Source organism: Sceloporus occidentalis, unplaced genomic scaffold (genome assembly GCF_023333645.1).
Source record: "Sceloporus occidentalis isolate IW3139 unplaced genomic scaffold, rSceOcc1.0.p SCAF_7, whole genome shotgun sequence".
Classification (NCBI taxonomy): domain Eukaryota; kingdom Metazoa; phylum Chordata; class Lepidosauria; order Squamata; family Phrynosomatidae; genus Sceloporus; species Sceloporus occidentalis.
Genome location: NW_028316987.1, coordinates 52,973,363 through 52,995,405, shown reverse-complemented (window position 1 = coordinate 52,995,405; position 22,043 = coordinate 52,973,363). Strand labels below are relative to the sequence as shown.

Sequence of the window (22,043 nt, the reverse complement as noted above, 5' to 3'; positions counted from 1 at the left end):
TTTCTTCTTGTACTTTAGCTCAGCTCCTCTTCATACTCTAGAGGGTGAGAAACCTAGATGTTGATAGATTTCCAAACCCATGTTTCAGTCAGCATAGCTAATGGTCGGGGATGATGGGACTTGTAGTTTTAGTCTATTAACATCTGGAGCACTGTATGTTCCCCACTACTGTCTCTATTAACTGGATATGATTTGTTCCAACTGCTGTGTTTCTCTCCCAGCAACTGCTATGAGAAGCTGCAGAACATGTCCAGAGCAAGTTAATCACGGGATCTTTGTGAGAACACCTTGAGTTCCAATTTTGGGGGGAAAGTGGGATCGGGATCATCATCATCATCATCATCATCATCATCATCATCATCATCTCAAATTAAAAATCCGGGAGAGGACTGAGGTATAAACACTCCAAAATAAATAAATAAAACTCTCTAACCCAAGTCCATTTATGCCTCAGGTGTCCTAACTGCAAAGGGCACAGTGCCACAAAATGGAGGATGTTCAAGAAAAATGGATGAGGGGGCCAAAGAAAAGCTTAAAAACCCCACAAACCATACTAATGTAAATTCATGCTTTTTGGTTGTTCTTAAAAATGGAACATTTAGAAATTCCTCAATAGAAGGCAGCAATGTAGGATTTGTTCTGAAACAGGAGGACGTCTGATCACTCTGGTCAGTTAGAAATGCCAATAAGGCTGAGTCCACACTGCAGAAATAATCTGGTTTTACATCCCTTTAACGCCTAGGGCTCCAGGCTATGGAATTCTGGGATTTGTAGATCTGTGAGACATTTAGCCTTCTCTGTCAGAGCTCTGCTTTTTTTCCCCATACTGAAGTGGATGTTCCCCTCCCCTCAGAAAATAACAGTAATAATAATAATAATAATAATAATAATGGGAAGATTTGAGGAAGGAAAAATAAGGTAAGATTTTTTTCCCTTTTCCAACCTAAAAATTATAGGAATGGAAGAAAGGAGAGGCTTTGGTTTGGTTTTTTCTTTCTGGATTTCTTTCTCTATTTTTACTCAGTCCCCCCTTCCCTCCCCCTCTCTCTAGTTGTCCTGTTTTCTTTTTAGTGCCTTTGCTCCCTTTCTTTTCTTCCATTTAAACAAGTGAAGGTTTTTATATATATAAATAAATGGTTAAAACAGAATAAATAAATGGTTAGACACAGTAGAAGAAGAAACACAAAGAAGAGAAGAGTGGAAAAATAGAAATGAAGATGGATGAAATGAGATTATAAAGATGAAGAAAATTCTACTAGAAAACATTGTATAGACAAGAAGAAATAGAATGAAATGAATTTACTTGTGATTCAAGTGACAAGTCAGTTTAATCCATCTCTATCATTTCCAATAGTTTAAATAGCTAGCCATCTTATCACTGGCGTTTCGTGACTTTTCCAGTTGCAAAATTGGAAGCAAGTGTTTGTTTTTTAATTTTTATATTTTATTCCATTTCCTCATTACATAAAACATACACTTGTACAGCAGCATACAGGAAAGGTGGCTATTATACATGATAAATATAATAAATATAATATATATATTTCCTCATACATTTAACAGTTTTCCTAGAGCATTTTACCAAAAACATATTCTATTATTAATACATATATATATATATATATATATATATTTCCCCAAACATTTAATCTTTCCCTGCACCTTACGACCATCTTAATTTAACCAAATCCCTTCAACTGGGAAACGTTCTTCTCCTATAGCATATACGTCTTTTGCAGTTCAATTTATCCATCTCTATCACTGCCAATGATTTAAATCATCTTATCACTGGCGTTGCCAATCTCGCAAAATCGGAAGTGGGTGTTTATGTTTTGTTTTGTTAAAAAAGAATTCATATTTCATGCTATTTCATCACTACATAAAACCGTAAAACATATGCTTTTACAGTTATATACAGGAAAGTTGGTTTTATATATACATACATATATATATATATATATATATAACCAATTTTCTTGTTTATATAATATATATTTCCCTATACATTTAATCTTTGTCCGTCTTTAGTCTCTGTCACTAATCGTTAATCTCTATCCCTGCCAATAATATAAACAGCCAATCATCTTATACAAGAAAGTTGGTTTTATATATATATATATATATCAACTTTCTTGTGTATATATGTATATATAAATATAATATGTGTGTGTGTAGATACACACACACTCATCCCTCCATATTTGTGGATTTGATTATTCACGGATTCGATTAACACGTCCTCTCTAGGAACATCTAGGTCCTCCAGTGCAACTCTATGGTCAACTTTAACTAAAAGCTGCACCGAAAGACCTAGAGATTATTCCTAGAGAACACTCCACTAGGCATTTGCAGCTCCTCTAGTGCAACTCTATGATCAATGTCTCACAGACATTGACCACAGAGATGTACTGGAGGACCTAGAGATTCCTAGAGAGGCGTAAAAACAAACATGGCGGTGTTGTTATTTGGGCTTTTCCCACATCCAGGGGGGGGTCTTGTGCCCTTACACCTCGCGAACATGGAGAGACAAGTGTATCTATTTCCCTATACACTTAATCTTTCTCTTTAATCCTTAATGGCCGGCAATGGCTTAAACAGGCAATGGTGCTGTCAATCAATGTCAAAAGTGGAAGCGCAGCGGGCGTTATTGTTGTCGCCGCTGCTGCTGTGTTTTCCCTTTTCCAAGATGGCGGCGCCGGCTTCGCTGCCAGGCGAGGGCTGCTGCTGCGCTGCCGCGGGGCTTCCTATTGGCCTTCAGCCAGGCTTTCCTATACAATAATAACAATAGAACATGTCCGCCGCCGCCGCCGTGGTCGTCGGTGCCTCTTGGCGGCGGGCTTCTCCTCCTCCTCCTCCTCCTTAGCGCCTCCTCTCTATGCAAAGGCCTGTCCCCTCCTTCCTTGCCATTCTCCCTCCCTCCTGAGGGAGGAGGGTCCTCCGTCCTCAGAGCGCGCTGGAGGAGCCTGGCGGCGACCGCCGACACCGCCCTCCTCCTCCGCCCTCTGCGCCTCGGCTTCCTCGGCATGGCTGAGGTGGGCGCGGCGGGGACCGGGAACAACGCCGCCTCAGCCGCCTCCGGAGGGAGCAACGGGGCCACTGCGCCTCCTCCTCAACCTCAGCCTCCTCTTCCTCCTCCTCCTCCTCCTCCTCAGCAAGGCTCCCCGGCGGTCGCCGCTGCCGAGAGCCCTGCAGCCTCAGGAGGAGGAGGAGGAGGAAGCGCCTCGACTCGCTCGGCGGGGAAGAAGGCGCAGCTCCGCTCCGCTCCCCGCGCCCACAAGCTGGAGAAGTTGGGCGTCTACTCCGCCTGCAAGGTAAAGGGCAAAAGGGAAAGGCAGGGAGACGCCGCCGCGTCCGGCCACTAGGGGCGCTCTTGTCCCGGGGCGTCTATAGGGGGCGCCGTGAGGAAGCGCTGCTTTCGTTGGCTCGTTTGAAAACTCCTGGGGGAATGGGCGGGGCTTGAGGGCAGAGTGGAGCAGTGGTTTCAGTGCTGGACTGAGGCTCAGCTCGGCCACTAGGGACCCTTGGGCCAGTCACACTCTCTCAGCCTCCTCGGGGAAGGCAGGGCTTACATACACCTCCCCCAAAATTGAGCCTATGGGATATCCAAATGCATTTAGGTATAAAGAACATTTATCACTTGGATAATAGACTTACTGTTTTTATATTATTATTATTATTATTATTATTGGCTATTTATTATTGTTCTTAAAATAATAATAATAATATTAATAGTTATTATTTAGTAATAATAAGTATCTAAATGCATTTAGGTATAAAGAACATTTATCACTTGGATTTAGACTTACCATTTTTCTGTTATTATTATTATTTTCTATTATTATTTTTATTTTGAGAGCTGGACTACAACTCTATAGACCAGGGTTCGAGGCCCAGTTTGGCCGCTGGAAGCCCACTGGGTGACTTTGGGGAAGTCACACTCTCTCAGCCTCCTCAGGGGAAGGCAATGCTTAACAGACACCTCCCCAAAAAATGAATGTATGAAATATGAATGTATGAAGGACCTGATCCCCTTCTCCTTTTGTGTCGTGTCTTTTTAGATTGTAAGCCTGAGGGCAAGGAACAGACTAATTAAAAACAATAATAATTGTAAGCTGCTCTGAGAGCCTTTAGGGCTGAAGGGCAGGGTATAAATACCGTAAATAAATAAAGAGCATTTATCACTTGGTTTTAAATTTACTATTTTTATATTATAATTATTATTTATTATTATTATTCCCTAATATTATTATTAGGTTTGAGAGCTGGACTACAGCTCTGGAGACCAGGGTTCGAGTCCCAGCTCGGCCATTGGGTGGCCTTGGACAAGTCGCACTTTCTCAGCCGCCTCAGGGGAAGGCAATGCTTAACATACACCTTTGAAAAAAGTAATGTATGAAGTATCCTAATGCTTCGGGTGTGAAGAGCTTTTATCACTTCAATGATTTTAAGATTATTATTATTATTATTATTATTATTATTTTAAACTTGTATACATTTCAGGTTTGAGAGCTGGACTACGATTCTGGAAACTAGAGTTCGATTCCCTGCTTGGCCATGGAAACCCACTGGGTGACCTTGGATAGATCACACTCTCTCAGCCTCCTCTGAAGAAATTTGGCAAGAAGACCCTATGATAGGGTTGCCATAAGGCAAACAATAATACACATGCACACATACACACACACAAACATATTGGATCGAAGGCAGGCAGGCCAGCAGCATAAAACAAGGTATTCTTGTTTGCTCTCCCTCTTTGTATGAGGCTGGCAACAGGTTTCTCACTGATAAAACATTGCATAGTTTATCTTGCTCTGACTTGCTGTTTGCAATTGTTATTTATTTCAGATTAGTTACCCACTTAACTCATTTAAATTTATTCAGAAGGCTATGATGTAGACATCTCCTATTGTGGCATAGTGGTTTGAATGTTGGACTACGACTGAAGACCAGGGTTCGAATCCCCGCTCAGCCATGAAACCCACTGGGAGATCTTGGGCATGTCACACTCTCTTAGCCTCAGGGCAAGGAGTGGCAAACCTCTTAACAAATATTGCCAAGAAAACCCCATGATAGGTTCGCCTTAGGGTCGACATAAGTTGGAAACAACTTCAAGACACACAGCAACAACGTCTTACCATGTGACACAAACACAGGGATTTTCAAATGAAGGTCCACAGAATAAGGTGGATTCTATTTTTTTCCCTCTTATCAAACTAGAGATGGGTGATTAAAATTGGTAATGCTGTGTTCTGAAGTGGTTTATCATATGTGTTAAAAGCATGTTTCGGGAGCCTAAATACCTTGGAAGTGAAACTGTCCTGGAAGCTTTTATCCTTAGGTGCTATCTATGGGGAGAGCCAGTGTGGCGTAGTGGTTTGAGTGTTGGACTAAGACTCTGGAGATCAGGGTTCAATTTCCCACTTGGTCATGAAACCCCATGGATGATCTTTGGCAAGACCTACTCTCTCAGCCTGTGATAGGTTTGCCTTAGGGTCTCTATAGGCATGGTGTCACTAGGGGGGTGCGGACTGCACCAGGTGATTCCCTAAGGATCCCACTTCTTCTCCAGCACCTACCTTTTGGCAGAAATGGGCTATGGCATTCATCTGATTCCATTTAAAATGCTTTAAGAGATGGCAGGAGTGGGGTGAAGCTCAGTGGGAGGAGAAAAGACAGACCCCAGAATTTTTTAAAATTAAAATGTCAAATTTCAAAATTTTATTTTTTTAAAAAAATATTCTTTTTAATATTTTCTTTACAAACATCACATTTTAACCAAATCTTCACTATGTATATGTAAATCCATTTAGATAGTGCGTATGATACTGTAATTTGAAGGTATAATTTTAATTTTGGTAGTTGTTTATGTCACAATTATTAGCATGACATTCAGCAGTATATGGGAATTACGATTTGTGAATAACATTAGTGCAAATAATAATAAAAATAATAATAATAGGTTTTATTTATATCCCGCCTCACCAGAAGGGTCTGTGCGGGTTACAATAAATTGCATAAATAAAATAAACAGTACAGACATAACTAAAAATTTCGTAGTCCCCTAACCTCCACCTTAAAAAAGCATTTGTAGGTCCTCCAACATGATTCTGTGATCAACTTCTGGCGGATGTTGACCATGGAGTTGCACTGGAGGACCTGGAGATTACTAGAGAGGTGTTTTTTTAAGTAGAAACGGTATTATTTTATTTGTGGCTTTTCCACATTCACGGGGGTCCTTCACCCCTAACCCCAGCGAATGTGGTGGGACCACTGTACCTCTTCCTCCTGTGATTGTGGACCTCAAGAATATCCCAGTTTATTCTGTTCTTCCCTTTTGATCCCAAATCCAAGACTTGGATTAAATCCTTCCATTTTCCACCAGTCCGTATGACCTATTTCTGCATGACCTATTTTTTACCATCATGCCCTACCCAGTGACCTTCCAGGGATCCATAATGCCTTCCCACCCAGTTTTGTCTCCTTAATCCTCTGCTCTCTGTAAATTCCCCACAAGGTTCCTTTTCTGAGGCATCACTATCCACTATCTCTACCAGCATCCCAGGGGCCCCAGGCCCACCTTAAGACACGTGTATTCCTCGCCAGTGTTATTTCTAAATGAAGTTCTCAGTGCCAAGGTTGGCACAGAGGTGGAGCAGTTCTGCTTTGTCTTTCTACACAAATAGGAGTGGGAATCATTTTCCAGGCAGTGGCTGCAAAGAGGCCTGAGGCTGAGGCTGTTTGTTACAGAACTGGAACATCAGAGCATCCTTTGGAGAAAAGCGACAGGGAGAAAGAGAACAGGGAGAATATTGCATTTCCCAAAGACAAGAAAAGCCAGGCCCAGCAGGAGATGCCAGCCGCTGTTTTCATTGTGTTATTTGCTTGGTAAAGTGTTGCCACAGCTGCTTGTCATGTAAACACAGGATTGGGGCACCAAGCTCTCCTTCAAGTGCCTGCTGTGTGTGTTAAAAAATAAACAACCCAACCCACCCTCCCCTTTTTTGTTCTTTTTGCAAGAAAGCCATTCCAGCACTCTGTATCCAGTTTTGTGCACTGCCAGCATACTGGGGGAGGGAGGAGAAGGAGAAACTTGGACTGGGGATTCGCAGTGGTAGCTCCTCCTGTTCTCTCTTTCTCCCCCCCCCCCCCTCTCTTGGCAGCCAAGCCTTTGTTTTGACAGGATGACAGCTGAAGGAGGTGGGGATTGTGGCTTGTTCCTTCTGCAGCCTGTGGCTTAAAAAGAAAAAAAGAAAAAAGGATTATCAATCATGTGAGGTCAGATTGCTCAGTAGCCAGGAAATGCATCCCAGATCTCTCTCTTTCTCCCCCTCCCTTCCTCCCCCTTCTGCTAATAAAAAGGAACCAGGTTGCATCAATGAAGCCAGACACAAGTGATTGTATTTTCACCCAACCCCTTCTTCCAAGAACCTCTGCGTGTGGTTCATCCATCTCCTATTTTATCCTTGCAACATTCCTGCGAAGCTGGCTAGCCTGAGAGCTGGTTACTGGTGCAAAATCACCTAGGAAGCTTTTGTGGTTGAGTAGAAATTTCATCTCACGTTTCCTTGTTCTTACTCTGACACTCAGAGGCAGGCAACTTCTTGGAGGTCTGCTTTGTTGCCCCCCATCCCACCTACCCCCCCTTTAGCATTGGCTACCATTTGTTAAAGTTGCCTGTCCAGCAGAGTGCTGTCTTTTCTTCCCGAAGGAATTTTATTTATTTATTTATTTATTTTATAGCTCTCGTTTCTCCCAGCATGGGATTCATCATGAGGAATGGAAGCTAAGAAAAACCTGGGTGCTGTTAACACAATTATATTGCTTTCCCCCCACTTAAAGTCCCATGGTTTGTAGGGTTTGCAGTTTAGGGAGGGCTATATAGAATTCTCAGCCTGAGCTTTCCAGTGTCTTCCAAAACCAGAAACCTCAGGATTCCATCAGTTGGAGCCATGGCAGTTAAAGTGGAATAATAGTGCTATAATTGTGCAGTGTGAATGGTCCCCAGGGCTTTACACTGATGGCACTTTTAATGGTGTGGCTCTTCTGGTAGCAGAGGGAGATCCTGGGCATTTCAGAAATGGCCTTGGGAAACACATTTTGCTGTGAGCCATATATCTTCCCAACAAACACACCTTACTGACATGTAATATGTTTAGTGCTTTGTTGTTGTTGTGTGCCTTCAAGGTGGTTCCAGCAGATGGCAATCCTAAATTTTTCTTGGCAAGATTTGTTAAGAAGAGGTTTGGTATTGTCTTCCCCTGAGGCTCACAGAGTGTGACTTGCCCTAGGTCATCAAATGGGTTTCATGGCTGGGAACTGAACCATGGTCCCCAGAGACATAGTCCAGCTCTCAAACCTGAGTTTTTTATAGGTTTAAAACAACAACAAGTTTAAAAACATTCAAGTGATGAATAGTCTTCACACCTAAAAGTATTAGGCTACTTCATACATTACTTTTTGGGGAGGTGTATGTTACTCAGGAGCAGCTGGAAGTTTCCATGTCGAAGGTATGGTGAATCTGCTTTTCTTGCACTCTATAACAAAATAGGATCATGACTGTGAATAGCTTTTTAACAACTGGAATAAAACCCAGAGAAGATCCACCACACCCTGATATGAATTCACCACCCTCCATTGGTAAGACTGCTTAGGTGTATACTTGATATATAATTTGTGAATGAAACAGACATATCTGGAACTGTGTACGTTCTTATAGGTGTATATATTTAGTGTCTAAGCCTAGTTTACTGCTACACTGTGACTCCAAATTTTAAATCTATGCAATGTGTGCTGTGGAACTGTAAATAAATGTTTGGCCAGAATTGTAAATTTTGCATTGATACATGCATTGTCACCTGCTCGAAGCAGATAGTCTCATCCACATGGGATTTGGCAGCACTGATAATGTCATATACCTCAAATAAGTAACATTATAGAAGACATCTTTAGAAGAAGCAGCTAGCTGCTTGGTTGCTGTCCTCTCTGAAGGACAAAACAAAAATAACTAAACCAGACTGTTTTGGGCAAAGCAGTAATTGCTGGATATACAGTCCGTCCTCGCCTTACGCGGGGGATCCGTTCCGGATCCCTCCGTGTAAGGCGAATTCCGCCTATGCTTGAGCCCCATTGGAAACAATGGGGCTCGTGCGCGGCGGCGCGGGCGCGCACTGGGCACAACGAGCACGCGCGCCCATTTAATTGAATGGGACGTGCCGCCCTTTTGCCCCGTGCACGCGCCGCGGCTTGAGCGCATACGCTCAAGTCAGCATATGGCATGCCCGCGTATGGCGCGGCCGCACTGTATAATGTTGATATCAGGAACTTGTGAAATTTGTAGAACACCACAAATATGACCTTAGTCACTTTTTTTTATGGCATACAAAATTATAGGTTTCTGGCCATATAACTTAAAATTCAACCCAGGAGAATTGAGGGAGGCAGGCAGATGGTGTTCATGTGATCAAATGACATGTTTAGAAAATTGTAATAGTACTAGTGTTCTGGTGAAGCTATACTTTCAGCCTTGGAAGACTAGGAAAACTTACCTTGTTTCCTTCTTAGATAAAGATACAGGCTGCAGCCTACTTCTGTTCATTGTATGCAGGGCAGGGGAGTAATAGTAAGGAATAAGGAGTAAGAGGTTTGTACAGGAGTAGGAATAAGGAGTAACAAAATATATTTGTTACTCCTTATTTGTGTTATATTTTATACATGCAAACACCATTTTTTTTATTGAGGAGTATAGTAGGAGTAACATTAAGAAAAAAATCTTACTCTGGAGTAGGACAAGGAGTAACCCCAAAATCACCACATTCCCCAGCCCTGATTGTATGGAAACTGTTCTAGGAGGATCAAATGCAAATAGGTCACTTTGATGCCCAGCTGCATACACCATTTCTTTTTCCTTTGGAAAGCTCTTTCTTGTAGTTCTCAGACTGCTTTCTAAACTTTGAAGCAAAGCTTGGATGGAAACAGACAGCCCTTGGGCAGACCAATCTGAAATTCCCTATTCAGACCTGCTCTGCCCGTCTCACAGACAAAGATGAAATATTGCAGCAAATGTTGGAGAGTTTTTTCCAAGCTCAATTGCAGGAGGAAAGAGACTTGGGAAAGGAAGCATTAATTAATCTTCACCTCTATACCTCCAGTTTCATTTCTGATTGTTTGTCTGTGAAAGGAGTGTAGATATAGCTTTGTCTGCTTTTGGATTTGGCCTCACCCACATTTGGCTTTGTGTGACCCTGCCTACTGCTGGCATTAGGGATGGAAAAGTGATATTTGGTACTTGTGATGAAAGTTGCCTTTTTGCACTCCTCAAGATCTGTTGGAAGAAGGAATGTCTCAGGAATTTGCCCCTATAAGAAGCTTGCAGGACATTTCTGCAAAGTAAGGTATGCACACAACAGTGACATCTTAAAAAGTGAACAGCTGAAAAATGAATTAAATACTCACATTAACATGTGAATGTTAATGGCATCTTGTCATTGTTGGCATCCTCCTGGTCTCCAGGGTGGACTAATGCAGCTTCCTAGCTTCCCACAGTTGCTTACTCTTATTTTAGGGCAAAGGTGTGGCTCATCTTTCAACCAAGGGGCTAAATTCAATTTCATAGTTGTTGTTTTTTTTTGGTGGGGGAGGTACATATTCATCTGGTACCCAAACTAAGAGAAAGGAAAGGTAAAGGATACTGTTTCTGTTTCTTAAAAACTGGCATGCATTGGTGATATCTGCCAGAGATTCTAAAATGTCAAAACTAACTGAAAATTCCCTTAGTTTGGCTTGCTTTCCTTTTCTGATTGATCTCAAAAGTTCTCAGAATATGATAGTTAGGAGTGAATTATCCATTAAGCATAAATTCTGCTTGAAATAAATTTGTTTATATTTGCTTGTCTTTTCATATATCTGTTGGCCTGCTGTCTATATCTTTCTATTTGTATCTTACAACTTCTGTTATCACAGTCTCTGTCATGTGGCAGGCCTTGGCTGAGTTTGCTTCCGTCTTTATGTTTTCTTCATCTGACAAAAGTCATGGGTTAGAAATTAATCTTTCCAACCATGTTACTTGCCTACACTATTTTGGGACATTAACAAAATGAAAGTCTTAGTGAGGACTGAAAGAGCAGGAAAGCATTGGAAGATCAGGTTGGATTTTCCAGAGTTGGTCAGATGTGTTGGCCTGTTTGGTTTGCTTTAACAAGCCTGCTTCTGCAGGTAAGGTTATGATTTCGGTTTGGTTGTTAACCTCAGTTTTTCAATCCAGTATGGCAAAGCATGTTTAATATAATTGAATGTGAAAGCATTCTATCATCTCCCGATCACGCAGGAGGAGAAAGGGGAGTGAAAGCATAGATCAAAGAATTCCCGCAATTCATTTCTGCTCATTGACATAATCCTACATTATTGTTTAGCACAGCACTCTCCATCTTTATGTCTTCCAGATGTGTTGGACTGCATCTCCATCACTCCAACCATGTATTTTCAGTACTCGGGTATGGAGCTCCCATATATCTGAAAGAAAGTGCAGAAAGAAATGACACTGTTGATCAATAGGAATAGAATAAAGCCAGCAATACTGCTATGGTTCATGGAGTGCTCTACGTGCCTTTCTGTTTACACACACATATAACCTTGCTTGACTTGATGGATCAAAAAATAAATCAAGTTTGGAAAACTTGCATGGAAAAAATTAGTATTCCTCACTCAACATCCATCAGGTTTTTAATACAGATATAGCAGAAATGTTCCTGTACCCACCTTTTGTCCATGTGTTACTGAACAAAGAACTACAAGTACTCTCAGCATCAAATATTTGAATATTTTATACTGACATAGAAATACCCAGATGCTCAGAACTCTTCACATAGACTATTCCAGGACCATCCTCTCACACATTTCATGTCAGCAGACCCACTGAGGCCCCAGTCCAGTCACTCATGGGTTTTCTCAGAACCTTTTACAGGTAATCCATGTGTAGTACTACCAATGAGCTATGTTTTCCCCCTTATTTTGGATTATTAACAGACCATACTTCACCTAATCTAAGTTTCTCAAGTTCAGATGTAACAACAAACTTCAATTAGCTTTAAAACATGAATGTGGAGAACTATGGCTTATCCTAACTCTTAGTTAAAGTTAACCAGGATAAAACCATGGTTTGATTTCCTTGGTTGTTTCCTTTTACCTTTAGCTTTTTTTCCTTATTAAGGTTAAAGTAAATAATAGCTTTCTGTCTTCATTCATAGTAGGTAACCTTCATTTACTCCAATGCTTTTCAAGATATCTGATGTTAGGGACCAACAATTACAGCCTCCACTCCCCAATGAGACAGGGACTTGCACCCAGTAGTTCAGGGACTAACATCAATCCAGAAATCACTGCTTTGAATAGCAATGTTTCGGTCAAAGGTAAAAACAGAAACGTTTACTTTGTTCTTGCATACTTTGGGTGTATCTGCACAATGAAATTAAAGCAACTTGACACCATTTTAACTGCCATTACTCTATCCTACAGAATCCTAGGATTTGTAGTTTGGTGAGGCACCAGAAATCTCTGACAGACTGGGCTGAATACCTCAACAAACTACAAATCCCAGGACCCCACAGGATGGCACCATGACAGTTAAAATTCTGCCGTACTGCTTTAATTCTGCAGTGTGGATACATCCTTAGGAATAGTGAAGAGAAAGCATGTGTGAAAACAAAGTCATTATGGCTTGTTTGTGATCCTTTAACTCCTCTCAGATATGAACCATAGTTATTTATTATTACTGCCTTGTTATTTATGTTTGCATTCCCGTGGAAACTAAAATGTACATAACAACATCTTCAGTACCTGGCAGTTATTCAGGGATAATGATATCCTTTGAGCAAAACTTCTTTGGGCACAATTAACCTTTTAAGGTCATGCCCCCCTCACCTAACAACTGCATTTCATCATCCATTTGTAAACTCCCTGAACTCCCTTATCAAGTAATATATTATTATTTCTGTTTTTAGAACTAGATTCACAGCTCTCTAGGCCATAGCTTTCCTAATTATTAGCCTTTCATTGCTCACCATATTTGACTTTATCTACAGCCCTTTTTTCATATAACTATAAAGTAAGAGGTGGTAAATATTAATCTCAGTGGCTTTACAGAATGACATACGCGTTCTACAATCCATATCTTGTACTAAAGAATAGTATTAGAATAATGTTAATCATAAAACAAATCCATAGCAATTTATTTTCCAGTGCGAGTTAGTCATGAAAGTCTCAACTCTGCATTGATTAGAGTTTCAGTTCAGTGAATGTAATAATACAAAGTGACATAATGATACTGAAGTTAATAGCTTACTATAGAAAACAACATCCACAGTATTGGCTTTTGTTCTGGTTTAGCAAGAAGAATGCTCCTACTTTTACCAAAATGTAATACCCACTAGTCTAGTAAGAACTGATGTGGTATAATGGCTTGTCATAGGACCGTGAAGACGTAGGTTCAAATCTCCTAGTGCCCATCAACTTGCTTAGGAAACTTTTAGCCAATCATTTTTTTCTCACTTACAGATCTGATGTAAGGAATAAAGGGGAGAAAACTCTGGCGGGATACAAACCGCCGCTTTGCAGCGCTTCCCCGCCGGCGCCATTTGCTCCATGCGGGAGCCGCAGCAGCCAAACTGCGCGGCTCCCGTGCGGAGCAAAAAAGAAGCTCCATTTCGGAGCTTCTTCTTGCGGCGCACTGATGACGTCGCGAAGCGCCGCTGGCGCATTCGCGACGTCATAGGCGCCGCAACACGTCTGGACGCTATGCGTCCAGTACGTATAGATGGCGGCGCCCATGTGGAAGGGGCGCCGCCATCTTGTACGTATTGTATACGTACTAGGGTTAGGGGGGTGCGGAAGCACCGCCCCTTCCTAACCCTAGTACGTATACAATATGTACTATATGGCGGTGTGTATCCCGCCAATGCATCTTTCCTTGAGATCCTTGAAAGAAAGACAGGCTATACAGTACATTGAAGAAATGTGATGTCTTTTGTACAGGTTGCTGTTCTTCTAGTGATGCAAATTGCAGTTATTCCACTGCCTTTGTTTTCATAGTTGCTGTGGTCAGTTCATCAGCTGGTGGCCAACTTTCTGATGATCAGCTTCTCTGCACTTAGCTAGACTGGTCCTTGGACAGCAGACACACAGCCTGTCCTAGAGGCCATACTTGAACCCTTGCCAGTGTGTTAGAACCTGCCACAACTTGTAATCCATTGACACAACTGCAAAAGTCCAGGATCACCTCTATGCCACAATGAGATGACAGACAGGACTTTGTGAACCACCTTGGGACCCTTTCCAGGAGAAAGGTGGCATATACAGTAAATAAATTTTGTAGAAGGAGAGCTATATATACACATGCACACACACTACATCACTCTTTCTCAATATTTTTACCCTGGAGGAACCCTTGAAATAAATTTCAGGTCTTGGGGAATCCCTGCATAAAAATGATTTATACCAGTAGCTCAAATAAAAATGTATCTTTTTTTCCAGTCACAATCTCTTGTGGGACCCCTAGCAACCTTTCACAGAACCCCAGGGAATCATGGTTAAGAAACCATACATTAGAGTGAACATAAGCATTCAGTTAATAAGGCTTCTACCTTCCTAAACAGCTTAAAATAAAAGTCAACTTGTAGCCAAAGTAGCTGTTTGGTACATTCTATTGTGTTCTTGCTAGAGCCATCAGCATGTCTCCTATTATAGCTTTCTACCAGCCTCCAAACCTGCGATTGCTGATAAAAGCTGTCAGTCAGCAATCGGAGATCATACGCATGTGATTCCAAGCGTTGCATCACCTGTATGTATCTTAAGAAGACAGTCACTTTTAGGAGCACAATAACTGGCAGGACCTACTGTATTAAACAGAACATCCCCTACCAGTCCTATAATCTTATCTATGTGACTGAATGCAAGTCTACAGCATGCAGCTTGCAGTACATGGGGAAAACAACCACTGCCCTGTGTACACATTTCAGGAACCAAAGGTCTGCAATCCTGACCAGGAAAGTTTGAGCAATCAGTAGCCAGATGTTTAAACTAAGAACATCACAGCCTCTCTGGTTTGTCCATTTGGAATTGAAGTCAAGCCATATCATTCCAGAATTTTAGACGAAGGGGGAAAATTCTGAATTCATAGACTCAAGACTAACACTACATAATGTATCATTCGTTTAAAGAGTATTAACAGTGGAGTGTTCTAAAGTGCCAGTATGTCTACAAGCTTGCATTTATTTTAAGCAACTGTAGAAGGCAGAAAACAAAATGTCTTGCTTATTAATGAAACTAGTAAGCACTGTTTGTTAATCACTCTAACTAATATATGTTTTTAATGACTATCTACTGGATCCTTCTGTGATCCAGAACAAACGTGTGAGAAGTACTGTTTGTTTGCTTTTAAACCGCCTACACACAGATGCAGACACAGACACACACGTAATGACATAAATAACAGAGCCACTCCCCAGTGATATCTATCTGGAAAATTTTGCGGAAATAAAATAGGACATATTGCAAGCCTAATAACTTTAAAATAAATTTCTAATGTCCCTCCAATTGCCGTATGACATTGACAGCAATAATGCATGTGTATCTATGGAAAAAATACTTTTCTGTTGTGCGTTTGTGGGTGCCTTTATGCAGCTAGCTCATTCAGGTTGCAATCCTATACTTATTTACTGAGATGAGACTTTCTTTTAAGAATATTCATGTAGGATTTTAATATTAAGAGATCTTATAGAAGTGGGGTGGGTGTTATGTAGGCCTCCAGATATTGCTGAACTACAATTCCCAGCAGTTTTAGACAATTATAGCCAATGATAAGATATGCTTAATATGAAAGCTAAGGTTATTTTACTGCATCAGCAACATAAAATACTTAATTTACTGTTTAGCACATAAAATTGTATTATTGAACATATTTGTGAAATTAAGAATTTAAAACTAAGTGGCCATAGCTTGTACAGAAGGAAAACTGCAAATACTGTACATATAATATAGAGAGCTGCAGACCATTGTACCCTGTGCTACCTAAGCATGTGCATCTTAACTTTTGCCAACTGAAAAGCTGGGAGAAAAATGAAATCAAAACTCACAAGTTTTAAATAAACAAAATAAAGTGCATTATTAGGACAGATGCAGTCTCATGCATTTATATTCTTAAGACCTCAGCTAGCAGCATATTTGGGTATAAATTTCAATTCAATAAGGGCAACACTGAATTCTTCAATAATGTGTAATCATCATAAACAATGAAAGTCCCTCACTATCCTTCGTTGAAGAAGATTGAAGTGCTCACTAAGTGCAGGAATGCATCTTGAATTTGAAAGTGCAGTAACACCCAAAAGCCACAAAACAGTGATACCTTTATTGGGACAACCAAAATCCAGTAAATACAATTTGCAAGCTTTCAAAGCTTTAATGGCTTCATCATCAGGCAAAGGTGTTAAAAATCATACAGGAGGGGGAAAAATCACAATGTTAATAACAGGCCTGTCAAGATCATCATCATTTTCTTCTTTAAAGTTATCACTGTTTTGTGGGTTTTGAATTTGAGGGTCTGCAGAGTTTGATATGTGTACAGTGTGCAGAAGGAATAATTATTCTCAAATTTTGTAGACTATCTTGCATATACATTGTTATGTTAGGCAATTCCATGTCATTTTGAGTGAGTAAAAGCTCACTCCCCTCCCCCCAAATCATCAGAGTTTTTATTTCAATTCCTCCAAGTTTCCAGTTTTTCCAGTTTGTTATTCCCTCCCCCCTCCACCCCCTTTTCCCCTGTCACCATGCCTTTGCATCTCTAAATGAGAATACAATATTAGAGAATGAATGATAATAGGAGGAGGGAAAAGAGACTTCACCAAGATCATCTGGTAATTAGAGCATGCTTCTGAACTGAGATTTCCTATCTTCACCCCAGTGTTGAATTTATTCTAGGGGTGAGCATAAGAGAAATAAAGCTCTGGATTGTTTTTCAGTATGTTGGCAAGAATTCCTTGACGCCTACTTGTTTAAAAATAGGAGTGAGCACCAAAATTAATGAATAGCTCTTGGGAAGAAACCAGGAATCAGTATGTGTTATATCAGTAAAAGCAGTGAAAATTTAGTTCTGATACTAGAAGAATCTCTGGACTTAACAATATGCCAGAAACACTATTTCTCAAAACTAAGAGCAAGGATATGCTTAGAGAACTGAGCCACTATTTTGTATCTGGCTCTGGTTGGTGGACCTTGGGTTTCTGATTAAAGAATCTGCTTGTCTGAGGTCTGCCCCACCCATGATCTACATTAGAGATAACATTAAACTGTGGTTTCCACTGAGCTGCAGTTTACAAACTAAATTCATAACAGTGTGGGACCACATAAAGGCTTGCAGAAGTGTATGTGTGTTGTGTACCTTCAGGTTGTTTCTTACTTATGGTGGGAAAACCTACATTGGTTTTTCTTGGCAAGATTTATTCAGAGGAGGTGTTGCCTTCCCTGAGGCTGAGAGTATGTGACTTGCCCACACAGTGGGTTTCATGGGTGATCTGGGAATCAAACCCTGGTCTCCTGAGTCATTGTCCAACACTCCAACCACTATGCCATACTGGCTGTCACACACACCTCTTTGATACAGGACTGCAACTGAAAAATGGCATCATTATTATAAGTTTCTTGATCTGCCCTATAACATTTAGGATAATTTAACTTGCATCCTTCTGTTGTCATGTTCTACATTTTATTTCCAGAAGGTGATAAAGTTCATATGCTCAATAACAGCAGAACATCAGTCCACAGTTTGAGGAAGTCGAAGGAATTTGATCCTGGGATACCATTTTCAGCAGCGCTTGTGTATCAATTATTCCAGGCAATCACCCTTAATTTTATCATAGTTGATATCTTGGCTTGTGAAAAAAAAGTATTTCCCATTTCTTTCTAGGCTGTAGGAGCTAACTTGATATGAGCCAATCTTGGATCCCATCCCAGGAGGAAAGGAGGGATATTAAATGAATGAATGAATAAAAACAAAAACTTGGTCTTGAGTAGGGTAGACCCATTGAAGTGAAGGAGATTTCTTAGTCACCACGTATGTAAGACCACTGGTTTCATGGTTCTACTCTAGTTGAGTGTAAAATTGGATTTAGCCCATGTTGTATGATCTATCTTCTTTAAATCATGTTGTATAATGTTTCCTTTTTGAAGAAACTAAATATTGTAGCTTCTCCCGCCACAACCCTCTCTTAAATTCTGAAGTAGACAATTGCATATATGCTTTTCTAATGAGAAAAGCAAAAGTGACAATTTGTTAAGCATGAGAGAGTCTGAGAAAACAGTGCAAAAGCCTCAAAGCAGCTCAACAGGGATGTGATTTAAGCTTCTCAAGAATGTACTCTCACTGTTGAGTGTAAAATGCATTCACTGCTGGGGTCAAGAATGGAAGGCATACACTTCAGCAAGATTGTTGGTTTTGAGCGTTCTTTGCTGCCTTTGAAGATAGTTCGGAAATTCTGATGGGTTCAAAATGTGACTGCTTTCCACTTACTGATGGGGGCACACAGCCAGCTTTGCTGAAAGAGCTCTGCAGGCTTCCAACTTGTTTCCTGGCACAATTCAAAGTGCTTCATTTTAAACCTTAAAATAGGCTGGGCCCAGGAAACATCAAAAATATATGCACCTCCCTGTGCCCTGAGGCTGGGAACATAGTCCTTTTTTATTTTTTAAAGCACAGCTTCCTGAATCCCCAGTGGCCACAATGTCTGCAGATTTTTGGAAATTATTGTTTTAAAATATGCTTCTAACAGGCCCTAAATTGATAAAGAATAAGGAGTCTTTTCGTTTTTTGAACCCAAGATTTATCGCTTAAGAACAATGAACAGCTTAGAAATAATGACAAGAGCAACAACAAATGCCTGCTGTTGTTGTTGTTTTAATCCCTTATTTTTTTCCTGTAGGAGGTTTGGTATTCATTCTTGGCATTTTAGCTCTGCTGACTACAGTACTGGTACAATCTGTTGGTTTGTGTTGCTGAGGCTGATTATTGTACAACACTATATTTTTGTGTTGATATTTAAGGATAATTTGCAAGCCCCAAATAGGGCAGGCCCCTTGAATCAGATGCTGAATAGTAAATTCAACACTTACGCAAATCCTATTGTTTCAGTGGGTCTACTCTGGCTGGGATTAGCAGTGGGATTTAGACTCCAATCTTTATGGAATTTAGGCTCTGAGATAATTAGGATATTATGTGTTTGCTCACATCAGACTGAATCATTATGTTTGTCTTTGGCAGTGGCCTTTTGATACATCTTACTTATAAGAGTGATTGATAGATCTATAAGAGTGAGCCTAATATTTACAGACCTTGACAGCGATTCTCCCCCAAGACCCAGTGTTTTTCTTGCAAACTGGCATACTTTGGAAAAACAAACATTCATGCTGACACATAGCTCACATTGAGGGCGGAGAAATATGTGAACACATTGTGACGTTCCACAAATTTGTCATGGTGTATATGCAAGTGGGGGGAAATATTGAAACCATTATAGGAAGAGCTGCTCTAACACTACATCCTTGGTTCTGTTCTATTCTGGCATATGAAAATTTACAGATTCAAGTTCTCTGGCTGCTAGAATATTCAAATTCCTAGCAGTGGGAGAAAAAAACCCATGGGACTCCCCCAAAACATGAAAGTTTGTTTTCTATGCCTACTGCATAATAGTAGGAAAGCCTTAGTATTCTCTGCTATTTAGGGGTTGTTGGCATACAGCTAATATGTACAACAGTTTATTTCAGTTTGTTCAGTACAGTCTATTTCTATATTAATATCGAACAATATTTTGCAATAGTGTGTTATCAAGACTCTGGTATTGCATGTTATTATATGGGGCCAAACAGAGGCCAAAATAAAGCTGCTTAGAGTCACTTTGGAGGTTTGCTCTTTTAATGACACACACATTTTAAGAGGCCAGAAGCTGTGCCAAAGCTGCGCTCCAGTCCTTAGGATGCATGCACCATTTAAAGAGCATACCTCCAAAGTGACCTGAAGCAGCTTTATTTTGGCCTGTCTGTTTGGGCCCATCTAATATAACATGCAATACCAGAGTCTTAATAACACACTATTGCCAGAGAGAGAGAGAGAGAGAGGTCTAAACTGTTGCCATGTAACATTTAAACCTACAGTTTGGTCTGTGGTGTAATGTTTATTTTATTTGGCAAAGTATCCTTTGATAAACTAGTGTATTTTTTTCAGCTAACATATTTTTGCAGTTAATGTTTATCATGGAAATTGCCTGCTTTATAAATAACTGTTGTTAACTGCTGTCAAGTCAATTTCAGTTTCTGGCAGTCCCGTGAATGAGAGACCTATAAGCTACTTGGTAATCAACTGCCCTGTTCACATCTTGCAGACTCAGGGCTGTGGCTTCCTTGATTGAGTCAATCCACCTTTAATGCAGTCCACCTTTTGCCTTGTCAAGAGTTATTGTCTTTCTTATGAGTCATGAATACAGTATAAGTAGTAACACTCTTTTTTGTGTATACTGTAATCTCTGTACATATCAGTATAAACAATGTATATTTGTGATGATCGGGAGCTTAGAATACTACTGAACTGAAACTGTTGCCTTGACCAGCATAGCCAGTGATGAGGAATGCAAGGAGTTGCAGTTCAACAACAGCTGGAAAGCTGCATGATTCCCATCCAAACTTAGGTCCAAAATACACTGCAGAAATAATCCACTTTGAGACTGCTTTAACTGCCCAGGCTCAATGCCAGGGAATTCTGGGAATTGTAGATTTGAGAGCTCTGATGCCACAATAAACTACAATGCCCAGGATTCCTTAGCACTGAGCCAAGACAGTTAAAGCAGTCTCAAACTGGATTCTTTCTGCAGTGTGTTTTGGACTTTACATGATTCAGAGTGGCCATTCTGCAATCTGGCAGAAGCTCTTGTACATGAACAGTGTCAGGTGGGTGATTTTCATTGATTCTTTCCCCAGTTTCTCATGCCACTTCCCAGAAAGTCTGCTCCCTTTGGAACACATTTTTGTAGGCACGAGACAGCTATAGTGAATACTGGAAAAAATCATTATGCTTTCTTCAGTAAATAAAGACATTCCATAAACAGAATTCCATTCACTGGATTCAGTTTATATGTATATTGTATATCTCATCAGAAAATACTACTTTGTTACTATGGACAGGCCACTTCATTAATATTTGTAATTATTTGCAAAACATGTACAGTATCCAAAACCAAACAGTTTCTGTCTTTGTTTTTCTCCCCCGCTTCCTTTTTAAATTGTAGGCTGAAGAATCCTGTAAGTGTAATGGCTGGAAAAACCCTAACCCACCTCCTACTCCACCCAGGGTAGATCTGCAGCAGGCGGTTGTGGGTCTCACGGAGCCATGTCGTAGCTGTAATCATGCTCTAGGTAGGCTTTGCAGCCTTTACTTTTGAAATTTCTGTATGTTCATTTGAAATTTATAGTCTTCTCAGTTCCAAAGTTTCAGGGAAGGTTAAAAAATCCAACAAACATATCTGTGTTATTAATATTCAAAACATTCATGTGCCTTTTCTTACAATTATTGTATGAAGTGATATATTAGAAAATATTTTACGTCTGAGACCACTGTGAAAACAGAAGACTGAATATTCATTAATTCTTCACAGGCCGAAGACTAATTGGATACAGTTTGTTTATATCAGAACATTTCTGTTCAATTTTTTATTTTATAATATCCCAAATGAGCTCACAATAATTTGATGATTTACAATTTAATTATTAGAAGGCTCTTTCTGATACTTGTGTCTCATCAAAAGGGGTGATTATCTGTATGTTGAAAGTATAAGGTTTTGTTCTCAGAGAAAATTATAACTAAATTCATATTTCTCCTTCCTTTCTATTTTTATTTATTGCTACTATCTAGTGACTACTGTTTGTAAATTTCTGATTAAAAAACTAAGTAACAAAGCAACTAAAAAAAAAACCCTAATAAGTAGCAATTGAGATTAAATTAAAGTATTACA

The 22,043-nt window shown here is 40.2% G+C and overlaps 1 protein-coding gene across 3 annotated transcripts in view; it reads left to right on the top strand.

Moving 5' to 3' along the window:
- The first annotated feature begins 2,813 nt into the window (after window positions 1–2,813).
- The window catches only part of KAT2B (lysine acetyltransferase 2B), a 62,069-nt gene continuing 42,839 nt past the window's right edge, over window positions 2,814–22,043 (top strand). For 2 of the 3 annotated variants that reach the window (XM_089532950.1, XM_089532951.1), the window contains exons 1-2: window positions 2,814–3,311; window positions 21,321–21,447. In XM_089532950.1, the coding sequence (XP_089389076.1) occupies window positions 3,024–3,311; window positions 21,321–21,447 (415 nt within the window). In that variant the 5' untranslated portion in view covers window positions 2,814–3,023. The remainder of the gene's footprint in view (window positions 3,312–21,320; window positions 21,448–22,043) is intronic. The other variant, XM_089532949.1, reaches the window with a different exon arrangement.